This window comes from Pochonia chlamydosporia, chromosome 4 (genome assembly GCF_001653235.2).
Source record: "Pochonia chlamydosporia 170 chromosome 4, whole genome shotgun sequence".
Classification (NCBI taxonomy): domain Eukaryota; kingdom Fungi; phylum Ascomycota; class Sordariomycetes; order Hypocreales; family Clavicipitaceae; genus Pochonia; species Pochonia chlamydosporia.
In genome coordinates, this window is record NC_035793.1 from 1,121,314 (window position 1) to 1,149,019 (window position 27,706).

Here is a 27,706-nt window from a genome sequence, read left to right on the forward strand (position 1 = left end):
TTCAATACGGTGGTCAATTGTTTAAAGTATTATTTTTGCGCTTCAAACTCGGCTTCTAACCATTCCAGGCTCACTCGGTCGCGTTGAGGGCATCGCGGCTTCCGAGGTGATCTCACAGGACAGCAAGTAACAGACAAGCAAAGTTGTGGGGGGTTAGAAAAAAGTAACCATCACGTAAAATTAAGTCTCTACTATTCGTTTTTATCCTTGATGGACCAAATTGCATCAGAGTGCAGATGCTTTGCGCTGGGTATTGAAATGTATGTCACGGTCGCAGAGCAGCTCTCGTCGCCAAACGCGATGCACTGGTAGACACGAAAGCCCGACCACCACAAGGCAAGAAATGCAATTATACATTTTCAGCCGAATGCAATCAATTGAGCGACAAGGAAACCACCCTCTTTAAACAGAATTTATGAAAATGTGGACAGTTGCGAGCTGTGCGACTTGCTGCGGGAGAAATTGTCGACAGAAACATGGACGTCCCGGTCGCATCACAAACAGACTGCCCTCTCTGCGGGTCAACCACGCATGGGATTTGAATAAAACTCGACAAAAGTATTGCCGTAAGAATTAAAATACAGTCTGCGCGGTAAAATTCGATATTTATCAACTTTATAGACTACGGTGTGGGAAAGTGGTTGGCGAGTGTCCAAAGTGTAGATGGCTTCAGGTCAATCAAGAGGCGGGGTGTGGTGTCCAGTCTGGGCGAGAGCACCAGTTTCGACCACCTCACAAAAAAGTGACTTGTGATATATTGCAAAAATTCGCATTCAAGGAGTACGAAAATGGGGAGAAAAAAAACATCACTCGAAAGCGACAGCTACTCTACGTCAAACGCATGCACTCAATCATCAGCAATGGTGCGGAGTCGGCAACAATGCAGAATGCGACAACGAGGGCATCAATTGCACAACAATCATCTCGAGCATGTAGACGAGGCATTGGGGGGGTGCGGACAAGTCCCGACTCACACTCACACGTCAGCATCAGAAACATGGCGCAAAACCGAATGCAATCAAGGAGCGAAAAAAAAAAAAAAATGACTCATGGAAATTGTAATGGAGGGTACAGAATTATTGAAGGGCCAAGAAAAAGCGAAGCAAAGGGGGGAAAAGGAAGAGAAAGAGAGGAAATGGGAACATTCGAGGACGAAGGGGTGGTGGGCGGTCGCTCCTCAACCCATCTCAGATCAGAAGTTCGGGTACACTGGTGAAGAGGTGATGTTGGTCGCTGGCCAATCAGAAAATTGGTCACGGGGCAGGTATTGTTTTGAAAGAAATGGCGCCGATTTTTACTTTGGCCCATAACATCGATGGACCCATGCAGCAGCAGAAGCATTTGGGAATTGGAACCAGACCCATGTCAGCCGAGGAGGTGACTTGGCGTGGTACTTGGGGTTGTATTGAGAGGGTACACGTGTGTGGCTGAGGGTGCGAGGTAAGGTCAACTGGTATGACATGTCTGGTTGGTGTCCGGAGAAGCGTGGTCCCGGAACTTGGGCAGAGGCAGAGAGCGTCTGTTGCATGTCAACGTGGTTCTTTTCTTTTTTTTGGGTGAGAAAAAGAGATCCCAAGTTTGAGCGGACGCAACTCATGTGAGATGGGCAGTGGTATTACTAATGGAGCAATGATCATGCTGTGCTCGGTAAATAGTTGCAGCTATTTTGAACTCTCGAGCGCAAGCCCAACCAGTCTGGCGACAGCCACGGTCAGATCGAGGAGGCATGGCATGTACCACTGCTTGTATCCTCACAGGTATCGACATTGTTACGGACAGCCGCCTGATGTGGCGCATCTCGCGCGCTAAGACCATGCTCCCCGGCCGGGAACGGTAGCTCAAGTCACTCTGTATGGATGGCCAGCCTGCCTGATGTGCGTGGCAGACCAGACTGGAGTGAACAGGTTCCAGTCCCGGCTGGCTCCCAACTCGTCAAGTATGGAAGCCAAGGTCGAACTCCCATGCCGACCGACCTGCATTCTACTGTTGTATGCTGGCCAAAAAAGTTGAGCTCGAGCTCGGGGGGTGGGCGATGCCCCAGTCCCCGTTTTCTTTGACATGTCCTGTCTATTATCTGGTCTGACCGGACCTGGTCTGCCCAGCCTGGTGCTTGGCCACACGCCCCCCAACGTTCGGCGTCGTTCCAGTACAACGAGCAGGTGAGCCGCCCGCGCCGCACACCTCCCTCCTACGCGCATCTGAGGAAAGAGCTACTGATTGCGCTCCTCCCCCCGCCCGATATATAAACAAGGCTCTTCCCCTCCACGCGCCCGACGAAGTCGCTTCTGGTTGTCTCTGTTCCCATTTGATCCCCAAACTTTATTCAGTCCGCCTCAGATTCCTCTCTCCGCTTCCGTGTAGATTCAATCGCGACTTGTTTCAATAACAAGCTCAGCTCTCCTCCAAACGCCACTTACACGTTTTCAACTTTCACCAAACAACATCCATCACAATGCCTCCCAAGAAGGCCGAAGGTTCTGCCGCCCCCAAGGCCAAGTCCACTCATGCTTCCTACCAGGTTTGTCGCCTTCTGTGCCTTGGGCCACGGTGGGAGTCGCGTGCTAATTTGCAACTAGGACATGATCACTGACGCTATCGTCAACGTACGTATTGATGTTCCTGTCTTTGTCGGCGCATTATCTTGGATGACGGCTTGGTTGCAAGGATGACGAGGCGATATAGACTTGATTCATGGTTTCACTATCGTGCCTCCGAGTCACTATCTTGAAAGCGTCTTGGACATTCCCTTCAGCTTTCTGTGCTCTGAGTAAAGTGCAATGCTAACTTGCCCTCCCTACAGCTCAAGGACCGCAATGGCTCCAGCCGTCAGTCCCTGAAGAAGTATGTCAAGGCCAACAACAACCTGGGCACTGTCTCGGACAACATGTTCGACTCTCTCTTCAACAAGGCCTTGAAGACTGGCGTTGAGAAGGGCGTCTTTGCTCAACCCAAGGGTCCTTCTGGCGGCACCAAGCTTGCTAAGAAGAAGGCCGAACCTAAGAAGCCTGCCGCCAAGAAGGAGGGTGTCAAGAAGGCCGCCACCACCAAGAAGGCTGCTCCCAAGAAGGCTGCCGCTCCCAAGGCTGCTGGCGAGAAGAAGGCTGCCACTACCACCAAGAAGGCCGCTCCTAAGAAGGCTACCACTACGGCCAAGAAGCCCGCCGCCAAGGTATGTTAACTCTGGTGTCAAGATGTGTCGTCGGATCGCGTTATATCTAACATTTATTCCCAGGCCGACAAGGACTCTGCCTTGACCAAGACCAAGACTGGCCGTGTCGCTAAGACGACAAAGCCTGCTGCCAAGAAGGCTGCCGCACCAAAGAAAGCAGCTCCCAAGAAGGCCGCCGCCAAGGCATAAGCGGTTCACTGTTTTATCTGGTTCTCAATGCACTTTTCTTGTTTAATGAATGAAACTACGGCGTTTTGGGCTTCGAAATTTTTAGGGCACGGCTTCGGAGAGGCAGGTTCATCGGGATATTGCTGATTTGGGCGGGAGCGAAAGGGATATGTGGCTTGTTTTGATGCGCGCACACGCGGCGCTGGACATGAAGACGATGGCATTTGCATGTGACGAATTTTCTGTTGGTGAAGAAAACGACGATGAATCTCATGGATAATTGAGAAAGATCATTCGTCGCACCAGGGCCACGAGTAGCAATACTCTTGTTGTTTTTGTCTATACTTTGCTTCGTCTTGTTTCCATCTCTCCTACCTTTTGAGTTTGGAGAGCGGACGTTGGGATGGAGCCGGCCTTTGGGGAATTCACGCGATTTTTACTGAAATCGCTGCAGGTGACAGGGTCTCATGTCTTTCGCGGTATGAGTGGGATGGCGCTATGTGTAATTATATACCACAGGTCTCGGTTGGACGGGGAAGGGAAATGACATTGAATGACTCCGACTTGCTGTACTAAGCACTGGGTGTGACTGGTTTATTGGGCTTTGCCCCTGAGTGACATGGCAGACATCTGCGACGCGGTTGGTAGCGAGTTTGTTTACATTCGTGTGGACAGTTCGGTTTGGGCGTGTTGGACCAGAAGGGCATCACGTGGGGCAGTGTGCACAAGTGGGTATTTCGGCATAACTTTGTGCACGTAGTTTGGTGGCCTTGATGCTCCTTCAGTCGGCAACTTGCCGGAGGGCACATGATGAGTGTTGCAGGTCTTTGAGCGGTGAAGCACTCGACTACATTAATGTGATGGATCAGAAGTTGCGGGAGTTGATAGATATTGTGTTTGTATTTCGGCACTTTGCGGCGGCTTTCAGTAAAAAAAATTGTTCTCCCACTCCTGGGTTGCCTGAGAGTGTTGAGCGCATTCCGGTGAAATGATAGTTGAAGCAAGCAGCTACCCTATGGCAGTGCCAAATGAAGGAAGCCCTGGCTTACAGCCCGTCAGGCAGCCCGGCAATGCGTATTTCTAGGTGGAATCTGTTTATTTTAATATTTATATTACATGCGTTCAATGTCGGTGACCGTGAAACTATGTATGTTGTTGTATCTATGTGAGAGTGTCTTTAAGACCATGGGATGACAACCACAAAACTATAGTTTTCGCTCCCTCTCAGGTGCAACTCCATCAACAGCATATGCGTATTCCACAAACATTCACCTATCGAGGTGCAACGTCTAAACGAGAACAGACCCGTTCGTCTAGCCTGGTGCCTCTGGTCCCACATGACATGGCAAGGACCCACCTTATCGATTGGGACGAGACACAGCTTGAGATCTTAAGCATCCGAGTTGCGTGTGTGTGGTCGTCAGCTTGGGTCGCGGTTGCCGTCATATCGCAGCCCACTTTTGCCTGCTGAGGTGACTGGAGGTGCAGTTAAGAGGGTACCTGAATGGGCTTGCCGGACAAGACCACGCCGCTGGTACCATGTTAGTGACATCACTGCCGCGCGATTCAAATGTTCTGGCTTGCGACTCAAAAGCCGTGTTCGTGTTTGACATCTGGTGCGCTGATAGTCAAAAAGGCATTAAGCAGCCGCCACATTGGCTTAAACTTGCTCTACCCACCAGAGTTCCCCATTTGTCCCTCGTGGTGGTGCCTGCTTGGCCGTGTGCCGCATGAATGCTGGAGACCAGACAGCTGTGCTCTGCTGTGTCGTGCTAGCTAGCTCAACTGAGTCGAGAACATTGAACTCGACTTGACCCCTCAACCTCAACCGATTGTTCCGGCAGCCGTGGCAGAGCGCAACCAAACCGTAGTTACAACACGTCTAACGGGTCAAGTTCTGTTATTTTTTATTTTGGTATTCTTTTATTTTGACCTGGTTCTTTTTGCCCCTGGTTGTGCTGCCTAGACCGGGGATACTTTAGCTTCCGTTTTGCGCAGTGGAGGGACGAACCACCCACCGAGGCAGCGAAGCTTAAAGCATCCTTCTTCGCCCTTTGATCGCATCTATTCCCCCCCTCCCCTTCGAACAACCCAGGGCACGCTGAGATCGACACAGGGAGGCGGCGACGAGAAGGGAACGGAACTCACGGAGAGGAACGCGAATCCCGAAATGCTGGCTTCCCGCTCATCTTGGCTCCGAGCCCGCCGATCTTGAATCATCTTCCACTTACGACACCTATTCCCTCCAGCCAAAGGCTCCTGGTAACCAACACACAACCAATACCTAGAGCATTCACCTCCTCCGCAAAAAGCATCATGTCCAACCCGTTCCGCAAGAAGCTCCCCGGCACAATCGACACCTCCCGCACCGGTTCTCCCAAATCCAGCATGCGTGCCGAAGACACCCAGCCAGGCGACAAGAAGAACAAGCCCGTCAAGAAGGTCCGCGTGCTCTCTCCGCCGCCGTTGTCGCCCGACTCCCCGGAGTGGTCTTTTGATGCGGCGCAACCGCCGGCGCCGTTATCCTACGAAAACTACAACTACGCTAGCTACTATCCGAGTTTTGACCCGTTTAATGGTGCGTCGACGGATGAGAGTGATCGCGACAGCACGGCTACGCCGCCGCCGCCGCCGCCGAATCAGCGCGAGCAGCAGTACAAGAAGCAAGATGGGATGAATAGTGGCACCCCTGCGAATCCATTCAGCAAGACGCTTCAGGATATAGAGGGCTCAAAGGAGCTGCAGAAGGAGAGGGAAGAGGAGGGGGAGGTGCTGAAGGCGGCTAATGAGGGGCGCAAGTCGCTGAATGTCGATTCGTTTAAGAGGTTGCTTATGACGGGGAATGCGGGCGATGATGCGTCGTCTGTGTCGACAGACCGTGGGGATGAAGCTGAAAAGATGAAGACGAGTGGCTCTGCGGCGGAAATTAGTACTGGGAGGAGGACTGAGTATCCGGGCAGTTCGGCCGACTCTTCAGATAGTCACGAGGAAGAGGAGGGATCAAAGACGTATTCTGCATCACAACTGAGCAAGGAGAAGAAGGCGCCTCCTCCGCCGCCGAGTTCCAGACACGGCAAATCATTAAAACAGCAAGGGGTAAATGATGTGAAAGCCGATAAGGACGATGGATACGGGCCATCGACACCCGCAAGAAGGAGTATGGACGATGAAGAACTGCCACTTGATGTTGACGCTACAAAGGTGTCTGTGGGAGAAGCCGACGCCGAACCACAACTCAACTCTACCCAAAGCATGCCGAGTACAAAGAAATCAGCACCCGCGCCCCCTCCACCGCGCGGCCACGCCAAATCAGACAGCAGATCGAACGATATCGAGGCTCCAGTACGGACGTCTTCAGACGGAATGCCCTCTCGTTCAGACAGCACCCGCTCAACCGGACTTGCGCCCGCACCACCTCCACCCCGAAGACCATTTGCCGCTCCCAAACAAACCAGTTCCACCTCATCGCCCAGCGTATCATCATCCAACGTCCCTCCATCAACGGACCAAGCCGAAGACAACACCACACAGTCTCAACACGACACGCCAACGCCCTCCAAATCCTCAGTAGCACCGCCGCCCCCTCCAGCCCGTCAACTTTCCACCCGTCGCCCCGCAAGTGTCACTGGCGTCGACGCACCTAGTCGACGAATCTCGTCGGAGAACAAATCACGCGAGGGTGTGCCTCCCCCGCCTCCGCCTCGACCGCGGCACCGTGGCAGCAGCCCCGGTGATGGTAGGAAAGTCAGCGGCGAGGCATATCGGCCTAGTGATCCGGGAAAGAGTGCGGATATCCTGGCTGATTTGGATGCGTTGCAGAGGGAGGTGGATGCGTTGAGGGGCCAGATGAAGTAGTTGGTGGGTACGTGTATGCATAGACTTGGGTATTTATGGGTGGGTTGGCATTGTATCATAGCGTTTTGGGTACGAGGGATTACATGTTGATGATTATTATGCTTGGACTACGTGCTGGACTTGCTGGCGTGAATGCGCTGTATTGAATCTACAGCACTGCCAATAGTAAAATCTACAAGCTTGCTAACTAGAACGAAATCTATAACCCTGCCAACGGTAATGAAACCTACAAGACTACCAACGGTAATGAAATTTACAGCCCTCCCAACAGTAATTAAATCTATAACCCTACTAATCCGCGAATCATACTCGCTATAGGCGGTATAGAAGTCAGCAACACGGTAATAGTGCCAAACAGCGTCATGGACAGGCTCGACAACGCCGCGGCTCGGGGATCCGTTCTCAGTAAGAGGGCTGTTCCGATGGCACTTGAATTGACGCCGAGGGTTATTCCCCTCGTAACGTAGTCGTCTGTTTTGTTAGCATGGACCCTGTAAGTATGTACAAAAGGAGCGAAAAGTACAGCTGAAAGGAAGGGCGCAAATAGAGCAATGACAAACATGTACAAAGCGCAATATATCAAATAAAACAACGCAAGACCAACGAATCACAGAAGCGTAACAAAACATCTTACCCTCAGGTATCCTCAAAACCCTCATCATCCTCTCCCCCACCAAAACGCCCAATATCCCACTCGCAATAGCCAACGCCGCCACCGTATACGCATCGCCACCTAGATTCCGCGTCGCAGGCGTAGCAAGCGCGAGGGTGAGACTCCTCGAAGCGAATGCCAGACTGCGCGTCGCCTCGATGCCAATCTTATAACACAGCGGGGGATACGTAAACACCGAGGCCACGGATATGACAATGTTGGGAATGAGGAGCGTGACGAGATGGGTCTTCAGTTCACGACGGTACTGGAACATGGGGAGGGCGAGAGAAACGATGCTTGCGTCGAGGATGGTGGAGAAGATGTCTCCTGCGCCGGGGGGAGACTGTAGATGGAGGTAGTTTGCGCCGGTTTTGTATTCCCGTAGTGCGGTGGTGAGGGAGGAGGAGTTTGCGAGGGAGAGCGGCCAGATGGTTAGGACGGTGAGGAGGGAGCACGTCAGGACGGGGTGGAGGTATTGCTTGTAGGGGGGTGGTGTTGCGAGCGTCAGTTTGTAAGTGAGGGTAGTGATGGAGAGGTGTAGCGGCATGGGGTACCCCGTCGTGAAGTAGATGGGGATGCTGGCGACGAGGACGACAGTGAAGATGAGAGTATCGAAAAGGGCTGTCAGCTTGGCGGTGTAGAGGGTGCATCTTGCGGCGGGAGGGGGCGTCTGGGCAGGATAGTCGGGCAGAATGGGCGAGGTGGTGTTCTCGGGATGGTGTTGCTGGAGTCGAAGTTGAGGAGGGGACGATATCTCGGTGGGTTGTATTTGGTGAAGGGGAATTTCGTCGTCATCTTGGTTGTGGATTTCGTCGCCGCGTTGGATTTCAGAGCGTTTTGATGATCCAAGGAGGAGGTGAAGTGAGCGCGTCATGTACGCTGCCAGGAGCATCATGACAGCGAAGCCGAGAACTGGTGTGTGTTAGAATCTACATCATCATATCCAGGTGAGGCAGTAAGGGTGACAAACCAAATACGGCAATGATTTTAAACACTTCGCCCACGCCAATCGATGGACTGAGTGGAATGGTTACAAACGACGGCGTAAAGAACAGTCCAATCCATCGTAAGGACCAGTCCGCCTAACAAACATTAGATATGCTGACACAGAATGTAACTCTTGACATACACACCGGAACATTGATAACATTCACAACCCTCCTCGTCAGATGCGTCCCCAGAAGCACCTCCGAAAGCAATAACCCAACAAACAACAAAGCCAAACACGCCACCGAGGCAGGGAATGAAACCGATACTCGTTTAAAGAGCACGTCAACGCCATAGCAGGCCGCGAGTATGGCAGCAATTCCCAGCGGTACAAATATCCAGTCTCTGACTAGCTTGTCTCTTGACGATGATAGCGTCTGCGGCTGTTAGTATCAGAGCATATATAGAAGTGGCAGACATACCAGTTTTAGAGCCGTGAATGCGTCGCGGACATATGACTGCCATTTCGACTGTGATGGATCGAGGGGATCTCTAGTTGGCATTATGCTGCTGATGGCTACCGCATCGCAAAATCGAATATATAGTTGTGATGACTGCATCAAGTTTCATTCAGTTCGTCGCACTTGAGTGCGGCCAAGAAATAACATAGTGTAGTCCGCGTGGCGCCGAGGATCGGAACCCGCCGTTCGGACGGAACGGCTATCACGGACTTGCTGCCCGTTTGCGCCCAGTTATCCATAGCGGTATACAAAATAGTATAAACTATATTTTGAGTTTAGATATAGAGTCAGAAAAATGGTAATTATGCAAGATACAGCTGAGGACGTTACTGACGAGAACAACAGCCCCATCCCAACAGCTTAGTCATCATCCTGATTCCTGGTACCAAAACTTCTCGCCCATGATCCTCCCACACTTCTTCCACTTCAATCCTCACATCTCAGGGCCGTTCCAAACAAGAACCACCAGCAGAACACTCAGGTATTTGAACACTGATGCCACAGGCGCAGACCGGCACTCAATGCGCGTTTCTTAACTCAGAATTTCGCTTCCCGCCACAGTGCCACGGTAGGTCCGACTGCAAGTAGTATTGCACCCATCCGTGTCCAGTGTGATGTCCATTGTGACTGTATTGTGACCCGGACTATAATTGGGCCGTTTTGACATTTCCCCCATGTCACTTGGCTCTCATTCCATCCGGAGATGAACGATTGAGTTTATTTTTTTCTCACTGCATCTTTACCCGTTGGTCCCAAGGTGATTTTGGGTCCTTGGTGCTGGTGCCTACATTGTACCTGTTGAGCAACCATGTTTTCAGCAAAGCCGAAAGTCGCCATAGTCACAGATTCAAGGAACAAAATTGAGACAGAATAGGTTTCCCATTATTGCTCAGAATAGCTGTCTATCTACCAGTCCTTGGCAAAAGAACAGCAAAATCTGCCGCTCTTCGACCCCTGATCCAAACCTATCCAGCCTTCCAGCGTTCTGTCCCAAAAAAAAGCTAATTTTTATGATATTTTTGTAACTTTGTCTCGTTTTCTCCCTCCGCCCACGCCAGCTCTGCAGACTCGGTGTAAATTTGCCCTATCACCATGTCGGTCGTCTCAGAGTAGGCCCTTTTCCAATGCTGCCACACCACAGACCAACATTTCACGTTGGTACTTGGTACACATCATTACAGATGTGAGAAAAACCATCAAAATCATCCACCCATCCGCCCTGGTAACCAGTATAACCGCGTCTATACTTTCTACCTCCACCGAGGGTATCTCACCCAAACGAAACCCAACCCGCTCATAACCGTAGAGTCATCCGTGGTATCATCACCCCCTACCTCACAAGGCCGTTCATCCAGTCCGCTCATTTGTCACAAGTTGCAAGTAACTTGGCCCTGCAACTCCAGAACAAGCAGAAAAAAAATGTCCAGAGTGATAAAAATCCTGATACGCCTCGCCACCGTGCCCTCGTAGCTTAAACACCGTTCCAATGCAAGAGCTACGCCAACAACTTGAATACAGCGCGTTTGTGTGTATCCATGACATGCAACCGTGAATCCCCTTGCGTTGCGAAAACCAAGTTCGTCTCATATGAACCACGCTCTGCGAAGGGCATGATGTCCCAGAACCAACCCAAGGGCATTGTCATCACATGCCAAAGCAAAGTCCGCCGCGCCAATGCAAGTCGGGGCCAGTAAGAAAATAAAAACGAAAGATATGAGGAACGGCAAACGGTCCTCGTCCGAGAGTGTATGTCGTCTTTGTGCATCGTTCTTCCCAAGGGCGCGCATAAACACACGCTAGTTATGAAGAAGAATGAAAAAGCTGAAAAACAGTTCCGTTGTGCGGCCAATTGCCCAAAAAGTTGCTGGCCAAGTAGCAAATCAAGTCCGGTTCGCCGTTCCGCCGATTCGCCAAAAAGATGTGCGAATAATGTACAATCCAACAAGATATCAACACCACCTGCCAACACTTCTCATCCTTCCCCCCTTCCTACCTGAAAAAGAGAACAAGAAAATTCTCGTGTCAAAATAAGCTCAAAACGTTATGTTCCATCCCCTTGTAACTACCCACATTTTCAAAAATATGTGTGGGGAATATATCATGATTGAGCTTCACGTGGCTGGCCACGGCCTCGACCGCCGCCACCGCCGCCAGCAGCACCTCGTCCTCGGAAACCACGTCCTCGTCCACGCCCACGACCATAGTGGTGGTTTTGGTGGCCATTTTGGCTTTGCCAGTTGCCCTGTGGCTGATGAGCCATGGGCTGTTGAGGCTGAGCTGGCTGGGATTGCTGATTGTTTCTGGGAAGGTTGGAAATGGGCCGAGGGATTGAATCGGGGTTCTCGTAAACGTAAAGGCTCTTGTCAATGCTGGGAGGAATGGGCTGAATTTCAGTACCCAAATCTCTCTCGATATTGTAAAGGTTGAAGCGGTCATCCCAATTGATCAGGTTAATAGCCAAACCAAGGTGACCATAACGGCCGGATCGACCGATTCGGTGGAGGTAGGTTTCGGCGTTCTTGGGAAAATCAAAGTTGATGACGACATTCACAGCCTGAATATCGATACCACGGGTGAGAAGATCTGAGCAGACGAGGTTTCGGCAAACGCCGTTGCGGAAGTCGTGGAAGACGCGGTTACGCGCTTGCTGCTGCATTCTAGCATGACTGTAGAAGCAAGAGTAGCCCAGTTCGGTAATTTTCTTGGCGAGTAGCTCAACACGGTTTGTCGAGTTGCAAAAGATGATGGACTGATTAATCTGAAGCTTGGAGAAGAGTGTGTTCAGGCAGTGAACCTTCTGCTTCTCTTCGACAAAGGCGTAGTACTGAGTGATGCCGCGGAGGGTGAGTTCGTCCATGAGGTTGATTTCGTAAGGGGAGACCATGTTCTTATCAGAGAAGTCCTTGACAGAGAGGGGGAAGGTGGCGGAGAAGAGCATCACCTGGCGGTCCTTGGGGTGGAACTGCAGGAGCTGCTCGATGACGGGAGTGAACTCAATGGACAGAAGCTTGTCGGCCTCGTCCATGATGAACATGGGGCATTCGCTGAGATCGGCAACACTCTTTCCTGCCAGATCCAGTATACGCCCGGGAGTTCCAACGACAATATGGACAGGGTCCTGCAGACGCAGGATGTCATCACGCAAACCGGTACCGCCGGTGGTGACCATGACGTTGATCCCCAGATGCTTACCGAGCGTCTTGCAAACCTGTGACGTTTGCATGGCAAGCTCACGAGTAGGAACGAGGATAAGACATTGAATCTTGGAGACCTTGGGGTTGATGCGTTCCAAGGCGGGAATAACGAACGCGGCGGTTTTGCCAGTACCATTCTTCGCTCTGGCCAGAATGTCCCGGCCGGTCAAGGCTACGGGAATGGCTTCTTCTTGGATGGGGGAGGGCTTCTCGAAACCAGCTTCGAAAATACCCATGAGGAGGTCTCGCTTCAACGCAAAGTTTTCGAATTCCAGGCCTTTCGTCTTGGTAACATCCTGAATGAAAAGAGGGAGACGTCCTCTTTAGCCCAAAACGGAACCAAGAAATGAAGAATGTTGGGAAGGGCGGTGCAAGTAGAAAACACCATTGGTCATCATATGCATACCTCTGTTTGTTGTCTGCTATCCTTGGCAGGCAATTTCAGGTTCTTCTTCCAATCATCATTCTGTGCAGGAATGCCATCGCTATTCGTAAAAGTCAGTAACGGTCTACCCCTTCAGATAAAAAGGGCAGTACAGTTGCCTTGATACACCGGCAGAGGCAGGGAAAAGTTTGCCTCCGATGTTCAAAGGCATTTGCGTAAAAACACGGACCTGAGTTGTGTGCTTCGCAGCTGATCTACCAGCTGATCGGTCATTTTGAAAAAAATATTCGGGAGTCCAAGAGCGGACTACGAGACGCAGGCTAGTTGAGATGTAAATGATTGCAAAGAATGCCGCCAAATGGGCCCTTTAGATATTTGATTTTTGTATTTTTGCCGTGTTGAGAGTTGAGCTTGTTTCTCGACCGTTTTGTCCCAAGGGCGGGCCGAGGAAGGAGGTTGGGAGTAGTGAGTCGTTGAGGATTTGTGATGGGGGACGAAATAAGGTTTAATTCAGGTGGCCTAGTGTCGGGTTGGCCACCGTACTGTTGTTGCGTCGTGCTTTATTGTGCGTTTTCGTGAAGATTGCGGCGCGCGGCCCTTTTCGATGCGAGCAAATCTCGTCGTGGTTGAAGTGCAGTGAAGTTGTGGTTAAGCTCGAAGATTCCATCGGCTGCAACAACGAACGGGCGATGTGTGGCACGGGCACGGATCGAGGCTGCAGGTCAAGTCACGTGACCGCGGGGTCTCTGAGATCTCCCTCATGATGCCCAACGGCGGAATTGTCAGGACATGTGCATGCGATATTCCGAGAAATGATCAGAGCTTTTGAGACAGTACCGGCTTGCAACCGACTGCTGTGTTTTATTTGACCCTATCTATATATCCGGGGCTGCGAATCGATCTACACAACACGAGGCTCACTCGGTTTCAGCACATGCACGGGGTCTCAGTCAACGACGACACACAAAGTTATATATCACAATCTCTTCCCTACTGTTCATTTGCCTCATTGTCTATCGCCAGTCCCTAGGCTATGGTGGGAATCAAATACAAAACATATGCAAAAATAAAAAGTAATAAAAGAAATCACCATAATCCCGTTCCAATAACTCATACACAATAGATGGAGCCCCTGCAATTTTATTCCCAACACCCCCAATCCATCATCTAAAGAAAACACCCCAACATCGCCTTACAACTTCATGCCCATAATCTGAGCCACCTTCATGGACTGTCTCATGCTGAGATCCAGCATAATCTCCTCACTACCGCCAGGAATAGCATATGCCCTGACATCTCTGTACAATCTCTCCACCTTGCCGCCTTGTCCGCCACGCGAGTACGACAAACCACCAAAGATCTGTGAAGCCTCGCGGGCGCAGAACTCAAATGTAACAGTAGCCTGAGCTTTAAGGCCGGCAATAGGACCGCCAAGACGCAACATGGCCTCATGCTCACCCATCTTCTGGCACTGGTAGATCATGTTCTCGAGCCAGTTGTACGAGGCCTCGATCTGGCGAGCCATGTGGGCGAGCTTCATACGAATGACGGGGTGCTCAATGAGCTTCTTGCCAAAGGTGCGACGCTTGTTGGCGTACTTGACGGACTCTTCGAAGCAGACACGCGAGAAGCGCAGGCACTGGATGATGATGCCGATACGCTCGTGGTTGAAGTTGGTCATGATGACACCGAAGCCCTTGTCCTTCTTGCCGAGCAAGTTCTCAACGGGGACCTTGACGTCCTCAAAGGTGATGTAGGTGGTTCCAGAGGACCAGACGCCCTGGCAGTCCATGCGACGGGTGCTGACACCGGGACCACGTTCAATGAGCAGCAGGCTCACGCCGTTCATGCCCTCGCCGCCGGTTCGCACAGCAGTGGTGAAGTAGTCGGCCCAGATACCGTTGGTGATCCACTTCTTCTCGCCGTTGACGATGAAGTGCTTGCCGTCTTCGCTGAGCTTAGCCTCGCAGGTCAAGTTGGCGACGTCGCTGCCGGCATCGGGCTCAGTGATGGCCAAGCAGACGCGCTTGTCACCAGCGAGGATGCCAGGCATGATTCTGTCCTTGAGGGCCTTGGAACCAAACTTCATGACGGGAGGGCAGCCGATGCCAAAACCACCAATCAAGTTCCAGACGAAACCACCAGAGCCGGCGCGCGACAGCTCATCGGTCAACAGCATCTCGTGGAAGAGATCCCAGTTCTCCGTGGGGACGGACTTGACGCCCTCGGGGACATATTCGGTAGGGTACTTGACGCCCAAAAGACCGGCGAGGTAGCCACGACGGCCCATCTCCTTGTAGATCTCCTCAGGGACGCGCTTCGCCTCATCCCACTCAGTGACATTGGGCTCAATCTCATTCTCCATCCACTCGCGGACTTCGGCCCGGAGAGCGGCATGAGTCTCGTTGAAGTAGGGCGAGAAGTTGCCCTGGTACCAGGACGGGTCGGCAAAGGGAATGAGAGCGCCAAAGGGCTCGAGAGGCTCGGATTGCTCGTGGCTAGAGCTGCTGGTGACGGCCTTCTTGGGAGCCGGGGCGGCGGCGGCTGGCTTGGGTTCGGGCTTGGGCTCAGCCTTGGGCTTGGTGTCGAGCGAGCCGACTTGCAGCTTTGGCTTGTACTTTTTCAGGATGCCCTCGTTGTGGTATTTCCAGAAGATTTTGGAGGCGTCCTTGCCGGCGACGCGCTGGAGGATCTTCTTGCCACCTGCAAATCGCCCATGTTAGTAAATTAATGTGCTTTTGCAAACCACCGATTGCCGCAGAAGTCGAATGCAAGCAACTTTTGCGTGCGACGATGAGAGACTCGCGGGTAGACATACCGGGATGGTCATCCTGGAACTTGGTGATATCATAAACATCCCCATCGACAATAATGAACATATCATCGCCCTTATTATGCGACGCAACGTCGCTCGTCGTAAACACCTTGGACATGATGGGCAACTATGACGGAAACCCAGGAAGTAAGAATTAAAATAAAAAAAAAAATAGCAAAGAGTGTACGACAACAAAAAAAGAAGCAGAAACAAAGGCTAAAAATGCTACAATGGCCGCCCCGTGGCTCTTAAATTCAAAAATCGGCTTTACCACAATCACATGCGCATCCGTCGACCCCGGAGTCAGCAGTTCCCAAAGAAGAGGTATCCTCCGGAATTTCTCCCCCACAGCAATTGACACCAAAGTGCTGCTTTCTGCTGTGCAAATGCTAAACTTGTGCCATGGGGTGTGGGGGAAGCGGTTACGAAGCGAATGGCAGTTTGAATTTGGGGTGAGATTATTGGATTGGCTGTTCTGTGGCGGATGCTTCTGATGCTGCTTCACTTTTGACCCTTTGTTTGATGTCCATGACATGATCCATCTTCACACAAGTCAAATAATTCTACAGTGCACGAAAACACTCCCCAAAATATATTATGAGATTAAAACAGCGCAAAAAAAAAGAGAAGAAAAAAAAGTCATGTGTTCCATTCTCGATGGGCCGTGTCGCAGACGCAGATGGTTCAAATCTCACTCACCTGCTCACATTCGCAGACTTCCGCATTCGTTGCATGTGAAAGATTCCTGGGCAAGGGAAGCTGATGTCATGGAGACACCAGAAGCGACAGCCATATGCAAGTCAAGTCCCAGTCCATCTGGACCCTGTGGGTCGCCCGGCTTGACCGAGGCATTGGAGCATTGGAGCATTGGAGCATTTTAGCCACCTCATCGAATCGCATCACGCTGTAAACTAATTCATTCCTCTGGCGACTTGTCAACATTGAACCTGCTCAGTCGTCAATCTCCGCCAGTCGGAGCTGCAGCATTGCCAACCCCCAGTACCACCAGACACCAGTGACACCACACTTGCCCTTGTGGCCTTCCTGATGAAATGCCCCGAGGTTGTGACCTTGAACCCACAAGTCTGGGTCCAGATGAGCACATGGCCTCACGGCTTTTGATCAAGCCTCCGGGATAGACTACACTGGCATATTCACGTATTCCACTAACAATTCATTGCTCAGATTGCCTCTTCCCCGGTAATTTGCATCAAACCCTAGCGTGCCATGCCCATCATCTGAGCAGCGGCCCGAAAGTGCCATCGTGGAGTCTCCATTCCTTCCATGCCCTCTCGCCTGTTTTCAGCCACACAAGCCAATGTCTCCCAATTTCCCAAGGACGCATGTGCTACTTTAAATACTGCAGTCGTACCGGTAATCAAATCAATTAGTCAGATGCCCTATTCCCTAATGCTTGCACGCCTAGATAACTCCGTGTACCATATACCACCAGCCAAGCCATGTGAATGTGAATGTCCGTTTTTGGACGGGCATCTCGAGGGAATAGCCCATGTCTCACCCTCACGATCCAGATCCGTCAGCAACATCGTAGCTAGCCACTCGTTATTGTTGTTCTTGCCCCGTTCTTCATTTGCAAAAACCACTGGCTTACGCCGCTCCGCGAGGCTTGGCCTTTTGAGCTGCCTTGTCCTTCTTATCTTGCTTCAGCTTCTTTTTCTTTTCCTCATTCTTCTCGTCCAGTTTTCGCTTGTGGGCCGCTTTTTCTGCATCCGTTTTGGGAACGGGCTTGAAGAATCCTTCCAGTCGTGCTTGTTGCGAAGTCTTGAGGTTCTTCTCCAGTCGAGCACCCGCACTACGCACTCTGTCCTCAGAAAATCCCTTCTCCGTGACAAGGAAGTGAACGAGTCCCTCGACATCCGGCTTGTCCCATTTGAAGTCGCATAATGGATCGTCTGCTTTGCGAACGTCAGGCTCAAAGAATAAGTCTCGTGCATCCTTGTAAGGCCAGTCTTCAGGCAATGTGTATTTTTTCTTCGAGTCCTTTTCAATAGCATCAACAACCTTCTCAAGCGTTCCATGCTCGCGAATCAACTTGAGTGCAGTTGTAGGGCCAACCTTTGGAACTGGGTCGAGGTAGTCGCATCCAAGGAGAATACACAAGTCAACAAACTGCAAGACCCAACGTGTCAGCCGGTGGTTAGAGCAAAGAAATAAGGGACCAGTCCGTAGAAATAGCAAAGCAAAGCATCTCACCTGGGATCGCTCCATATTCAGCCCCTCGAGGACCTTGTCAAGATGAATCTCCTGAATAGGTTCCTTGCGCTGCTCACTAAAAGTAAGATGCCTCAGCAAAATCGGCGTATTGAAGCACAACGTATCCATGTCCTCACTAGCCGCCGCGTACACTTTCCCAGCTCGCGCCAACACGGCACACTGCGCCTCAGCCTCCGTCGGCGCAATGATATACGGAATACCCATGAGCTTCAACAAGCGCTGACATTCGGCATTATGCTCCCTCGTTACACGAACAGTCCGTCTCGAGAACTTCTCCACATCCTCAGCTGTGCCCGTCTCCTTGGCCTCCTCCAAACCCTCCGTAGCTTCCTGCTTGCGCTGGAATCGCTTCGCCAACTCGCCAGACTTGAGCTTGGGCGGCGCACCGTCAAAAACATAGAGTGGCTTGATGCCATTGTCGACCATTCGTAGTGTGCGGTAAAACATACCCATCAAATGGGATGTGGTCTCGCCGCTGTCGTTCATGAGTTGTTGGCCATCCGACCGCACGGCAATAAGGAAGCTGTAGATACTCATCGAGGCATCCTGTCTGTAGTGAGCCGCATGCAAGGAAAAAAGAAATAATTTAGTTGGAACATGGTAATTGACGTACAATGGCTACTTTTCGACCAAAGTGGTTCTTGATTTCGCCCTCCTTGATTGCCTCGGGAGCTTCATCTTTGATGATCTGGAAGAGCTGCTTGATACCCATGATTGCGACGTAGCATCAGACCTGGATGGCCAGCAGCTTAGAATTCGATTGTGATGCGGAAAAAACCGACTTTTATCCCATTCATAAGATGGTAGCTTGAAGAAGTGGTAAAAATCTGACAAATTTGGTGCTGCTGCCTGGCCAAACGTCTGCGTTTGCGAAGTAATGGGAAGGGGCTGTTCCTCGCGGGGTGAAGCTGCCGCCACTGTGCACCTCAATGTACTTGAGTAAGTTGACGCGCTGACTGCGAAATTTCGCTGCTTGCTTGACGCGCCCTTTCGCGCGAGCTCTTAAAGATGCCCCACTTGGAGGCTGCCATCGGTATCTGCCTGGCCTATCACTTGCTTCAAAGCGACCATATTGAAAGCAACGTTCATGAGAGCCATGAATGATGGTACAAAAAAGTGTGAATTTCATCTGTTGTGCAAAGAGTAAAATGCTTTAAAATAAGTCTGCGGCAATTTATACACAGCCACACGTATGTAACTTATATCCTCTCATCCTGCCAGACAAAAGATGCATTCTCTAGCCTTCGCACAGAGCAAATCTTGCTACCTAGTTAGCCAGCATCAGAATTAGAACTGGCGGCAACCACTCCCTCCAAGGATTGAAAACATATCACGGATATCTATGTAGTCACGCATAATCTATAGTACGTAGCAAATAAATGTCTCGACGGCACCTCGCTCAGCCAAGTAAAAGCTCCCCTTCGTCAACCACACCAGAAACCCAGCACAGCCAACAAAAGATAGCAGAGCTCCTCAACCAAGATTTGCACAGAAATCCACAAGTGAATCCAGTCCAAATAACCCTCCTCTATCCTAAGCCCTTCTAGAACGCCATCGAATATACACAGATGTACTGCATATATCTTGTTTGATATACCGCTCGGAATACAGAGTCGTCAAGGATGGGTCTCGCCTTGCGCTCCACCTTGCCGTGCGGAAAGAGAAAATATGTTCACAGTTTAACAACCACAGAGCGGCGTCACATTATCGGAAATGGGGAAATCCATGTCACCATTCCGCCTCGATGGTAGTCGTGCGATCAATTCTCATGTCTGGGTATCGTACATGGTACCTATTGTTGCAAGCCTCCTCGTGTTAACATACACTGTCTAGTCAGTCACCTCAAGTGATTTTGGTTTCCTTAATCTTCCTCGAAAAACACCTTCTTCCGTCCGCTACCCCGGCTGTCTTCCATGCTGTTCAGTGCCTGGTCAATTTCCATAATGTCGAGCATTTCAGCCTCCACATCTCGGGTGGTAAAGTCCGCGCTAACATCTGCCGCCGCATTCATGTTGTTCATGAAGTCAAAACCCACGCGAGAGCGATTTGGTGGCTGTGATGAGTCGTCTGAGTTCCCAAATTGACCGGCAGAATCATCTTGAATGTTTTGAGAAGACTTGCGTCGCAAAGTACCGGGCTTCGAAGTGCTGAGGTTGAAAGACAAGCTTGTGGCTCTGTTCGGCTTGCCGTGCACAATGATGGCATCGGATCTCTCTCCTTTTGAGAACAGCCGTTTTCTCCGGCTATCAACAAAGTTTCCAATCTTCTTTCCAGGTCCGTCTTCGCCTTGTCGAACAATAACCAACCTTGATTCGCCTTGGAGTAGCACATCCACAGGGAGACCACCATCATCCTCCGAAGGAGCGCCAGGTCTAGTCGATGCGACCACCAAGTTGACGCCGCAACACCTCTCTCCCAACAATCCTGTCGAGAGATCTAAGAGCTTCACCATTCTCGTCGGCTGCGCTCCACTAAACAGGTTGACGCCGCCACCAGAGCCCTTTCGCAGTTGTGAGTCCCAGAACCTTGATACTCCTGGAATGACACAGACATGCTCTAGCCCGCCAACCCACAAGACGAGGCTCTCATCTTGCAGGGCCTTTCCCTTGGGTGGTAGCGGAATAGTCCTCACACCACCCTGCACTGCCGCCAAACGGTCAAAAGTAGTGGCAGTGCTGAGCGAAGCGGTAGCCTGCCGCCGAGTGTGAGGAGTCATCGGCGCAAATTCTCCTGTATGGTTTTCCTTTTGCTGTGTGGCAACACTCCGCAGTGAACCCGTGCCTTCAATGTAGCCTGAAATGCTAAAGGTCGTCAGAGCAGCGCCTTTCAGGCCATTTGTTAATTTGCTTGACATGGTTGCGCCTCCAGAAGACGGCCGAACTCCGTCAATGTCCCAAACACCCCACATACCATCAGCCAGAAGAGCAAAGACGGCTCTGCCATGTGATATCCATGCCGCATCCAGAATAGGTTTCCTTGAAGCAGTTGGTCGAGCAAATGGCTGGTAGAGCGACAGAAGCCATGAACCTTGTGGAGGAAATGGCCCAGAAGCCTCTGAGTCTGGCGGGAGGGAAGACACGGCATAGTCATATATCCTCGCAGCTTGATAGGAAGACACAGCAAGGAGCTGGGTAGGGTGTGATGGGCTGAACGAAATGCTGGATAGCGGTTGAGGAAGATATTCGATCTGAAAAGGCTCTAATGCTCGCTCGGGCTTTGCGTTTGGATCCAATGGGACATCCCACAACATCAACGTCCCAGAAGCCTGGCGACAGCAAGATGCGACCACAGCTCTGGGTACCTTGTTGGCAGGATCTGAAGATTTCGGCTGTACCAGGCTAATAGCCAATGCATCGCTGTATTTCCTCTGGCCACCGAGCAAAACCACGGACTCTCCCCAGGCGCCAGACCCAGCTTGTCCGGCCAACAGACCTGCCCGAAGCTCTTCTCTGGCCATACTCTCCGGTGATGGCGGCGTTAGCGGAACGCTAATGACATAGACATCATTCGTCACGCAAGAGACCGCAAACACGATCCTGCCCGAAAGTAATTTCCCCGTCGCATTGTCTCGCTCTTGGGGATTATACGGTGCCATCGACATAACAGCCACATGCAAAACCGCTGTGCCCAGCGTCAGGTCCAGTGTTTGAACAATCTCTGGGTAAGGCCCTTGCTCATCCTCATCCTCAAATTCTGGCTTATCCTCGAACTTGCTTGTTGTCTGGCCCTTGGCGGGTGGTTGCTCGTCGTCCGAGTCAATGATCATGACAGCATCATCGGCAGTGCCGTTTTGTTTCTTTTCGGGTTCGGGTGCTTTCTTCTTTTGCGGCTTGAATCGCCTCCCGCCGCGCCAGACGATGGTGACTCCATTCTCGTGACCATAGAGCAGAATGGTGGCTCCTTGGGGTGATTGAATGGGATATGTCTGGACGTCGTTTACCCGCCGTGATAAATTATATCTGTATTTGGCAAGATGTTAGCTTGTGCTTCCTTTGTTTTTCTACAATGAATAGTATAGTTGTCCATATCACTCACGTGAATTGTGTGTTTTGCCCGGTCCGGCGAATGCGAGGAGTTGTTGAAGTCATGATGGACGAAAGCAAAGCCGTCACGGGTTGGGACCCGGCAGCACCGTGTGTTGACTGAGCCTGGCGAATATGAAATGAAGTGGCTCTCAATTCATTGCAGTGGTACGTGATGATTCTTTGTCGTAGAGTCGCAAATTTGGACTGATGTGCACAAAGTACGCAATGTTCTTTGGACCCAAACTTTTACTCGACGCGCCCCAGAGCTCTCACACTCCTGCTGAAAGCTCTCTACCATCGTCCCAGATACAGTCACGTGATGGATTGGCGAACAAAGGTCTGCCCATCAACGACACCAATTGCAGAAAACACCAACGGATATCGTATTCTTTTGCAGTGTCAGTCCGTCAATATGACCTCGAAGTCAAAACTCTCATGCATTATGATGCATGGTCATCATAGCAATGTGTTGTTGATCCTAAGTACCTACCTAGTCTGTGTATCCAGGAAGCTGATGCCTATCCACAGCCAGCTGCTTCCCAAGACATCAAAATGAAAAGCAGAACTTCCAAAACTTCAACCCACACAACAGGAAAGCAACTCCAAGCTTGTTCACAAAACCATGATATCTACACTTTGCATCGATACACATCAGGCTCTCCCCTCCCATAAACCTTCCCCTGCACCCGCGCCGTCGCCACAGAGTTCTCCCCGCAATTCTCGTTCATCAAGACGTCCGCTTCATCCCACTGATCCGCAGTGCATTCCGGGTCCGCACGCTTATCAGCGCAGACATAAACCGCCGTATGCCGCACGACCGCAGCGTATATGGTCTTGTTGTTGACCCAGTTCTTAGCACAGTAGCTCTTGAGCATTGTAACTCCGATCTTGTAGTCGTTTGGGTTGTACTTTCGCCTCTCGCATTTCACTTCCGGAGGCTTTTCTTCGCCAACGATCTTTTTATTGGCGCTAGGGCCGAGATGGTTGGTGGTTTCATTCCATCCCCCTTTCAATGAAGGAAGGGAGCTGTTGGTGTAGTGAGCTGGTACGTTTGTTGAAGATTTGTTGAATGAGTAGGCAGAGCAGACCTGGGCAATCAATACGCCCGTGAACATGTACAAGAGACTCATGATTTGGCTGGCTGCAAGGCAAGAGAATCAAGGCACAATCGTAGAGAGGGGGAGAGGGCATAGATAAAGATACATTGCTGTGTTCGGGGAGTCGATAGCATTCAGATTAAGTTTGCCGGCTCTTATGGCACCATATAACGGATTGCTAGCTAAGAATCGACGGCATAAAGTATACTTCAAGGGTTCTGGCGTGAGGACTTGGAAAGTACAGAACGCTAGGGGAGCACGCTCGCAAGAGAATTCACCAACAAGGCGAGCCGGGGAAGGAGAATTTTGGACAAAGTTTTTGGGTCACTATTTTGCAATCCGTACATACATTTCCACCTGCTTCCATCGCCGACGTCCCCAACATATAATAAAAGAGTTAAGAGTAAAACCAGAGACAACCAAGTTGCATGTACAGCCCTCCAAGGTCCGACCAACCTTCCAATTCGTGCCGAATCCCCCAAAGTCAGCCGATATGGCCCACGGGACCGGGTCAAGGTTCTATACACAAATTGACCGAATGCCGATTTAGGGCCAAGCTAAAAAGCCTTGGTGGAAGCGAGATCGAAGGAAGTGCATGCGCAAGCGCATATACACCACCACGAGAAAGATAGGCGGGGCTGCTAGGTCGAGAAATTCGAGTGATGAAACCGCTGTGTTGCGTGCATCCCCCGTGTCCAGAATCGAAATGTGGCAGCTCAACAAAAGACGTAAAGGAGTGGATGGCATAGGAGACACGCTCAAAGTGCATTGGACGCGGGAACCGCGTAGGAAACGAGCTTAGTCGTCTTCACAGAACAAAATGAATAACCCTACGCCGCTTAACAAAAAAGAGAGAAAACAAGAGTAGAAACGCCGCCAGATCGTCAGTCAGTCGACCAACAGGAGGACATGAGCTCTCGTCCCGATAACGCCGTGAATGCCATTGATAGAGGAAGATGGTGGTGAACGGTGGGAGGTAATTGGGTGAGTAATGGCGTATATAGAGTTGGTCATGACAGATGTGCTACGAGGCTCATGCGTTGGTGACCTGAAAACAAAGTTAGTTCAACCCATTCACTAATATATACACTTGAGTCAATGCCGGAAATGTTCAACGTACCCGAAGGATCCTTCGCGAATAATCCTCGTTGTCAGCAATGCTACCATCGCTCATCCTCCTGTGAGCCATGACAGGGTCCATACGAGAGTCAGTCATGGAGATGCTGCCGTGGCTGCTCGGGGGCTTTGAACCGCTGATGAATGCGTTGACAGCAGCATTTCGGCGATGTTCTTCCTCAATTTCGGCATTACGCTTGCGCCTCATGTAGAAGAAGAAGCCACCAATAGCGGCTCCAGCAGCGATAACACCAACGACGACGCCGGCAGCGATACCAGCAACATTGGGACCGCCCTTGTCCGATTTGGAAGAATCAGAGGGATCTGCGGTCTTGGTGACAGTGGCATCGGTGCTTGTCGGGGATCCACCATGACCAGTTGAGTCGGGAGTGCTGGTCTTGCTGCCACCGGTGGTGCTAGAGCTGGAAGGGTCATATCTGGTAATGTCAAACATGACACCCAGGTTGAACACAGTGTAAGCGTCTTCACCACCGCAAGCTTCTTGGGGATATGATGAGCAGCCAACATTGCATTTCGAGTCGGACACCATATCAGCCTTTGGCGGAAGTGCAAACCCGCACAGGCACTGCGGGCCACGCAGACCAGATACCCAAAAACCGGCGCCCTTACAACCCTCGTTACAAGATCCAGATGACATTTTCTGGCCAGGAATCTGTGGGTCGAGCGCCGTCATGTTTGCCTTGGAGGAATAGCAGCCCTGTCCTGTGAATTTGCCGATTTGAGGAATCTCGGAAGGCGCTGACTTGGGAGGAGCTTGTGCGTGAATACCAGTGGCAGCCAAAATGGCGCCGAAAGCGAAGTTTGATAGTCTCATTTTACGAGTATATGCAGCGAGAGTACGAATAGGAACAGAAAGAGTAAAGGAGAGTCGGTCGGAATACGTAGCGGACTCGCAAATTCGGGTTGAGTGCTGCCGTTGCCACCGAGCAGGTTCAAGAAAAATCGCGAAGTCGAGGGCTAGTAACAACAAAAAGGCAGTCGAATCGTTTCCACCAGGGAGGCGTCGCGCCTGGGACCGTGATAGACGAAAGTCGGCCTTGGTAGGGTCGATTTGGTTCGAAGAGCGCGTCTCGAATGGCGTTTGTAGCAACAGTCAAAGGGCAAGATGGTGACTGTTGGTGGTGACAAAGAGAGCAGACGTTTCGGACGGCTTCCCCTTAACGGAGGCGACAGGGGACGAAAATTCACGATCGCTGGGTGCTGCAAGAAGGAAAGAACTGCATCTGACAATCGCAGAAAAGGAGAAACAGACAATGGCAGCTGGTCTCCAAGCGATGAACGATGAAATTCAAGTCGAGGTTGAGATGCAGTGGGGGGTGGTCGGGAAGAACGAGGGACGACTGGAACGAGCGACAGGATGTTTTTTGTTGAAGGGGTAGGCCAGACGAACGACGATGGGAGTGTTGGAAGAGTGGAAAGCCGTCAAGAGAGCGAGCGTGTGGGAGTCGGGGGAGGGCAGCCAGACGAGTGCGGAAGATGGACTGTGTGGACTGTGGACCGTGGACCGTGGACCGACCATGGGAACATGGACGCAGACGGGGGGGAGTGTGATGAGCGCGGGTGCGAAGGAGACTGGAGGAGACTGGAGGAGACGCAAGGCAGGCTGGCAGAGGAGAATGACTGGAGACTGGCCGAAGCAGAAGAGACTGGAGGCACCAGAGACGCCTGGCACCAGTCAGGAGCCAGTTGGCGAGTTGAGGCGGAGGCTGGTCCAGGGGCCGAGCAGGATATCTGGTGGAGTTTTGGCTCTGGTTGACCCGAACCAGACTGGATCAGACACAACTGGCACGACCAGAATGGCACTTGCAGGGTCAGGCACAGGTCTGGTGCAAGTTGGGAGACCAGGTCCAGGGCTAAGGAAGCACGGGCATGCATGCTTGTGCAGGGGGCCACGAAGTACTCAGTACTTGAAAAACCGTGTCAGGAGCCATATTGGGGTCGCGCTCGGTACTTACTCACACGAAATTGGTTGGGCAAAATTGAATGCCATCTCCACTTGGTGAGCACCACCTCTCTCAAACACCTCCTAGGTAATAGCCCAGCCGACGTTCCTGAGCTTGGCTTGCCGCCGTCAACATTGGGCAATCAGCATTTTCATTTGCCCTTTGCCGTCATCTTCGAGCTGGACTTCTCGTCATGCCATATTGTCAGTTTTCTGTCGTCGCTAATTTCCTCTGTAGGTACCACACAAACACCAGATGAATTTACTCGCAAACAAGTAACTTCGCCTTTTGCAACAATACAGTGAACCAACACTCACCACGCATGCAATCAACACTCGCCGCACGAGCGCCTGGAGCCTGGACACGACGTGCTGGCGGACACCCCCTGTAGGCTGTTGGCTTCGTCTTCAATTTCTGTCGGTGCTGCTTCCTGTTTCTGCATCGATGGTGAGGAGTCCGCACACAAGATGCCGTTGATTTGTTGTTTGCCCACACAGTATGGAACACCACCTCACACATCGATCCTGGCCCCTGGCCAATCCTTTGGGTTCATCTGTCTCTTCACGTCCTCTGCAAGAAGTACTGGCACCGCCCCGACAACATTGCCTCGTACGATGAGATACTTGACTGTGCAGAGCACAAGGCATTCCTGTGTGAGCTGCTACAGTTCACATCTCCAAAGTTCAGGTAGAATTCTCAGGGCCATGTCTCCTGAGCCGAGGAAGCACCAGAGAGTATCCCACCACAACAGAACATCTGTCCCTGCCACAAGCACTTTTCGATTACGCGTAATGCATGGTGTGACGGAAGGATCAAGTGCTCTGTCAGTTACATGCATTCCATACTCAAGAGTACCAATAACACAATATGGAACTGGACATATACCGCTGGGTAAACCCCAACACAAGGCGAAGAACAGCATTGTCCTACCTCTCTCGCCCCTAAACGCCCAACATTCGCTGAAAGCTTCCTTTTCCTTCTGTCTGGCAATGCCGTGTCGTCCGGGTGGCGTCTGGCGCCAGGATGCAGGAACAAGGTGAGAAGCTTTTCACGAGGTTTTTACTCAAAACGCGGCACGATGATCACTCATCGCTGGCTTGTCACCGCTACATGGTCCAGCTTTCAATTCTGTTTCCAGCTAACTGTAGTAACAGACGTCTCGGCTAACAATGCGTCTTCATGTGTCTGGAACACAAAGTCTATAATACCACTTCGTGACTTGGTGTCCATCCTGAGCGTCTCCACATCAATTTAAACTGATGTGCAATCCCACCCACACCCCTTCCATATCAAGCCATTCAGAGTGCTGGCTGGAGTCAATCATTTGCGGCGCACTGTACGCCGTTCGCAAAATCCAAACACACGCATGTGCTTGCTCAGCAAAGGCATTATCCAGAACTTGGAGCAGCTGGAGGCACCAATTGAGTCAAGAAATGCCCTCACCAGTCTACTTCGGGTGTTGAAGACGTGTGCACAGGGAGCGCGGTTTCCTCATAGTGACGCATTATGAGAGGCACTTAGTACACCAATATTTACGTCAGGCACCAAAATATTGGCTCATCAATGAAACATCATCCTTATCA

General features: G+C 51.3%; 9 protein-coding genes across 9 annotated transcripts; 2 read left to right on the top strand and 7 right to left on the bottom strand.

The window, feature by feature from the left end:
* Nucleotides 1-2,452: 2,452 nt before the first annotated feature.
* On the top strand, nucleotides 2,453-3,358 carry VFPPC_07759 (histone H1; the record flags this gene model as incomplete). Its single annotated transcript, XM_018286569.1, has 4 exons — nucleotides 2,453-2,518; nucleotides 2,577-2,603; nucleotides 2,801-3,169; nucleotides 3,233-3,358. The coding sequence occupies 4 exons, from the start codon at nucleotides 2,453-2,455 to the stop codon at nucleotides 3,356-3,358; spliced, it is 588 nt and encodes a 195-aa protein (XP_018143252.1).
* Nucleotides 3,359-5,653: 2,295 nt separating this feature from the next.
* VFPPC_14297 (hypothetical protein) lies at nucleotides 5,654-7,192 on the top strand (the record flags this gene model as incomplete). Its single annotated transcript, XM_018292066.1, has 1 exon — nucleotides 5,654-7,192. One exon carries the CDS (start codon nucleotides 5,654-5,656, stop codon nucleotides 7,190-7,192), a length of 1,539 nt encoding a protein of 512 aa, XP_018143253.1.
* Nucleotides 7,193-7,472: 280 nt separating this feature from the next.
* Nucleotides 7,473-9,334, bottom strand: VFPPC_14298 (LrgB-like domain-containing protein; the record flags this gene model as incomplete). The annotated part of the gene is made up of 5 exons (XM_018292067.1): nucleotides 7,473-7,663; nucleotides 7,827-8,756; nucleotides 8,815-8,926; nucleotides 8,978-9,208; nucleotides 9,254-9,334. 5 exons carry the CDS (start codon nucleotides 9,332-9,334, stop codon nucleotides 7,473-7,475), a joined length of 1,545 nt encoding a protein of 514 aa, XP_018143254.1.
* A 2,056-nt stretch (nucleotides 9,335-11,390) lies between these two features.
* VFPPC_07760 (ATP-dependent RNA helicase DHH1) lies at nucleotides 11,391-13,144 on the bottom strand (the record flags this gene model as incomplete). Its single annotated transcript, XM_018286570.1, has 3 exons — nucleotides 11,391-12,782; nucleotides 12,893-12,971; nucleotides 13,101-13,144. The coding sequence occupies 3 exons, from the start codon at nucleotides 13,142-13,144 to the stop codon at nucleotides 11,391-11,393; spliced, it is 1,515 nt and encodes a 504-aa protein (XP_018143255.1).
* Nucleotides 13,145-14,063: 919 nt separating this feature from the next.
* VFPPC_07761 (acyl-CoA dehydrogenase) lies at nucleotides 14,064-15,804 on the bottom strand (the record flags this gene model as incomplete). The annotated part of the gene is made up of 2 exons (XM_018286571.1): nucleotides 14,064-15,574; nucleotides 15,690-15,804. 2 exons carry the CDS (start codon nucleotides 15,802-15,804, stop codon nucleotides 14,064-14,066), a joined length of 1,626 nt encoding a protein of 541 aa, XP_018143256.1.
* Nucleotides 15,805-17,294: 1,490 nt separating this feature from the next.
* VFPPC_07763 (DNA-repair protein rad2) lies at nucleotides 17,295-18,633 on the bottom strand (the record flags this gene model as incomplete). Its single annotated transcript, XM_018286572.1, has 3 exons — nucleotides 17,295-17,816; nucleotides 17,901-18,467; nucleotides 18,535-18,633. 3 exons carry the CDS (start codon nucleotides 18,631-18,633, stop codon nucleotides 17,295-17,297), a joined length of 1,188 nt encoding a protein of 395 aa, XP_018143257.1.
* A 1,149-nt stretch (nucleotides 18,634-19,782) lies between these two features.
* On the bottom strand, nucleotides 19,783-22,009 carry VFPPC_07764 (Nup37p-like protein; the record flags this gene model as incomplete). The annotated part of the gene is made up of 2 exons (XM_018286573.1): nucleotides 19,783-21,880; nucleotides 21,957-22,009. The coding sequence occupies 2 exons, from the start codon at nucleotides 22,007-22,009 to the stop codon at nucleotides 19,783-19,785; spliced, it is 2,151 nt and encodes a 716-aa protein (XP_018143258.1).
* A 566-nt stretch (nucleotides 22,010-22,575) lies between these two features.
* On the bottom strand, nucleotides 22,576-23,076 carry VFPPC_14299 (hypothetical protein; the record flags this gene model as incomplete). Its single annotated transcript, XM_018292068.1, has 1 exon — nucleotides 22,576-23,076. The coding sequence occupies one exon, from the start codon at nucleotides 23,074-23,076 to the stop codon at nucleotides 22,576-22,578; it is 501 nt and encodes a 166-aa protein (XP_018143259.1).
* A 1,000-nt stretch (nucleotides 23,077-24,076) lies between these two features.
* VFPPC_14300 (WSC domain-containing protein) lies at nucleotides 24,077-24,994 on the bottom strand (the record flags this gene model as incomplete). The annotated part of the gene is made up of 2 exons (XM_018292069.1): nucleotides 24,077-24,091; nucleotides 24,164-24,994. 2 exons carry the CDS (start codon nucleotides 24,992-24,994, stop codon nucleotides 24,077-24,079), a joined length of 846 nt encoding a protein of 281 aa, XP_018143260.1.
* Nucleotides 24,995-27,706: the final 2,712 nt, after the last annotated feature.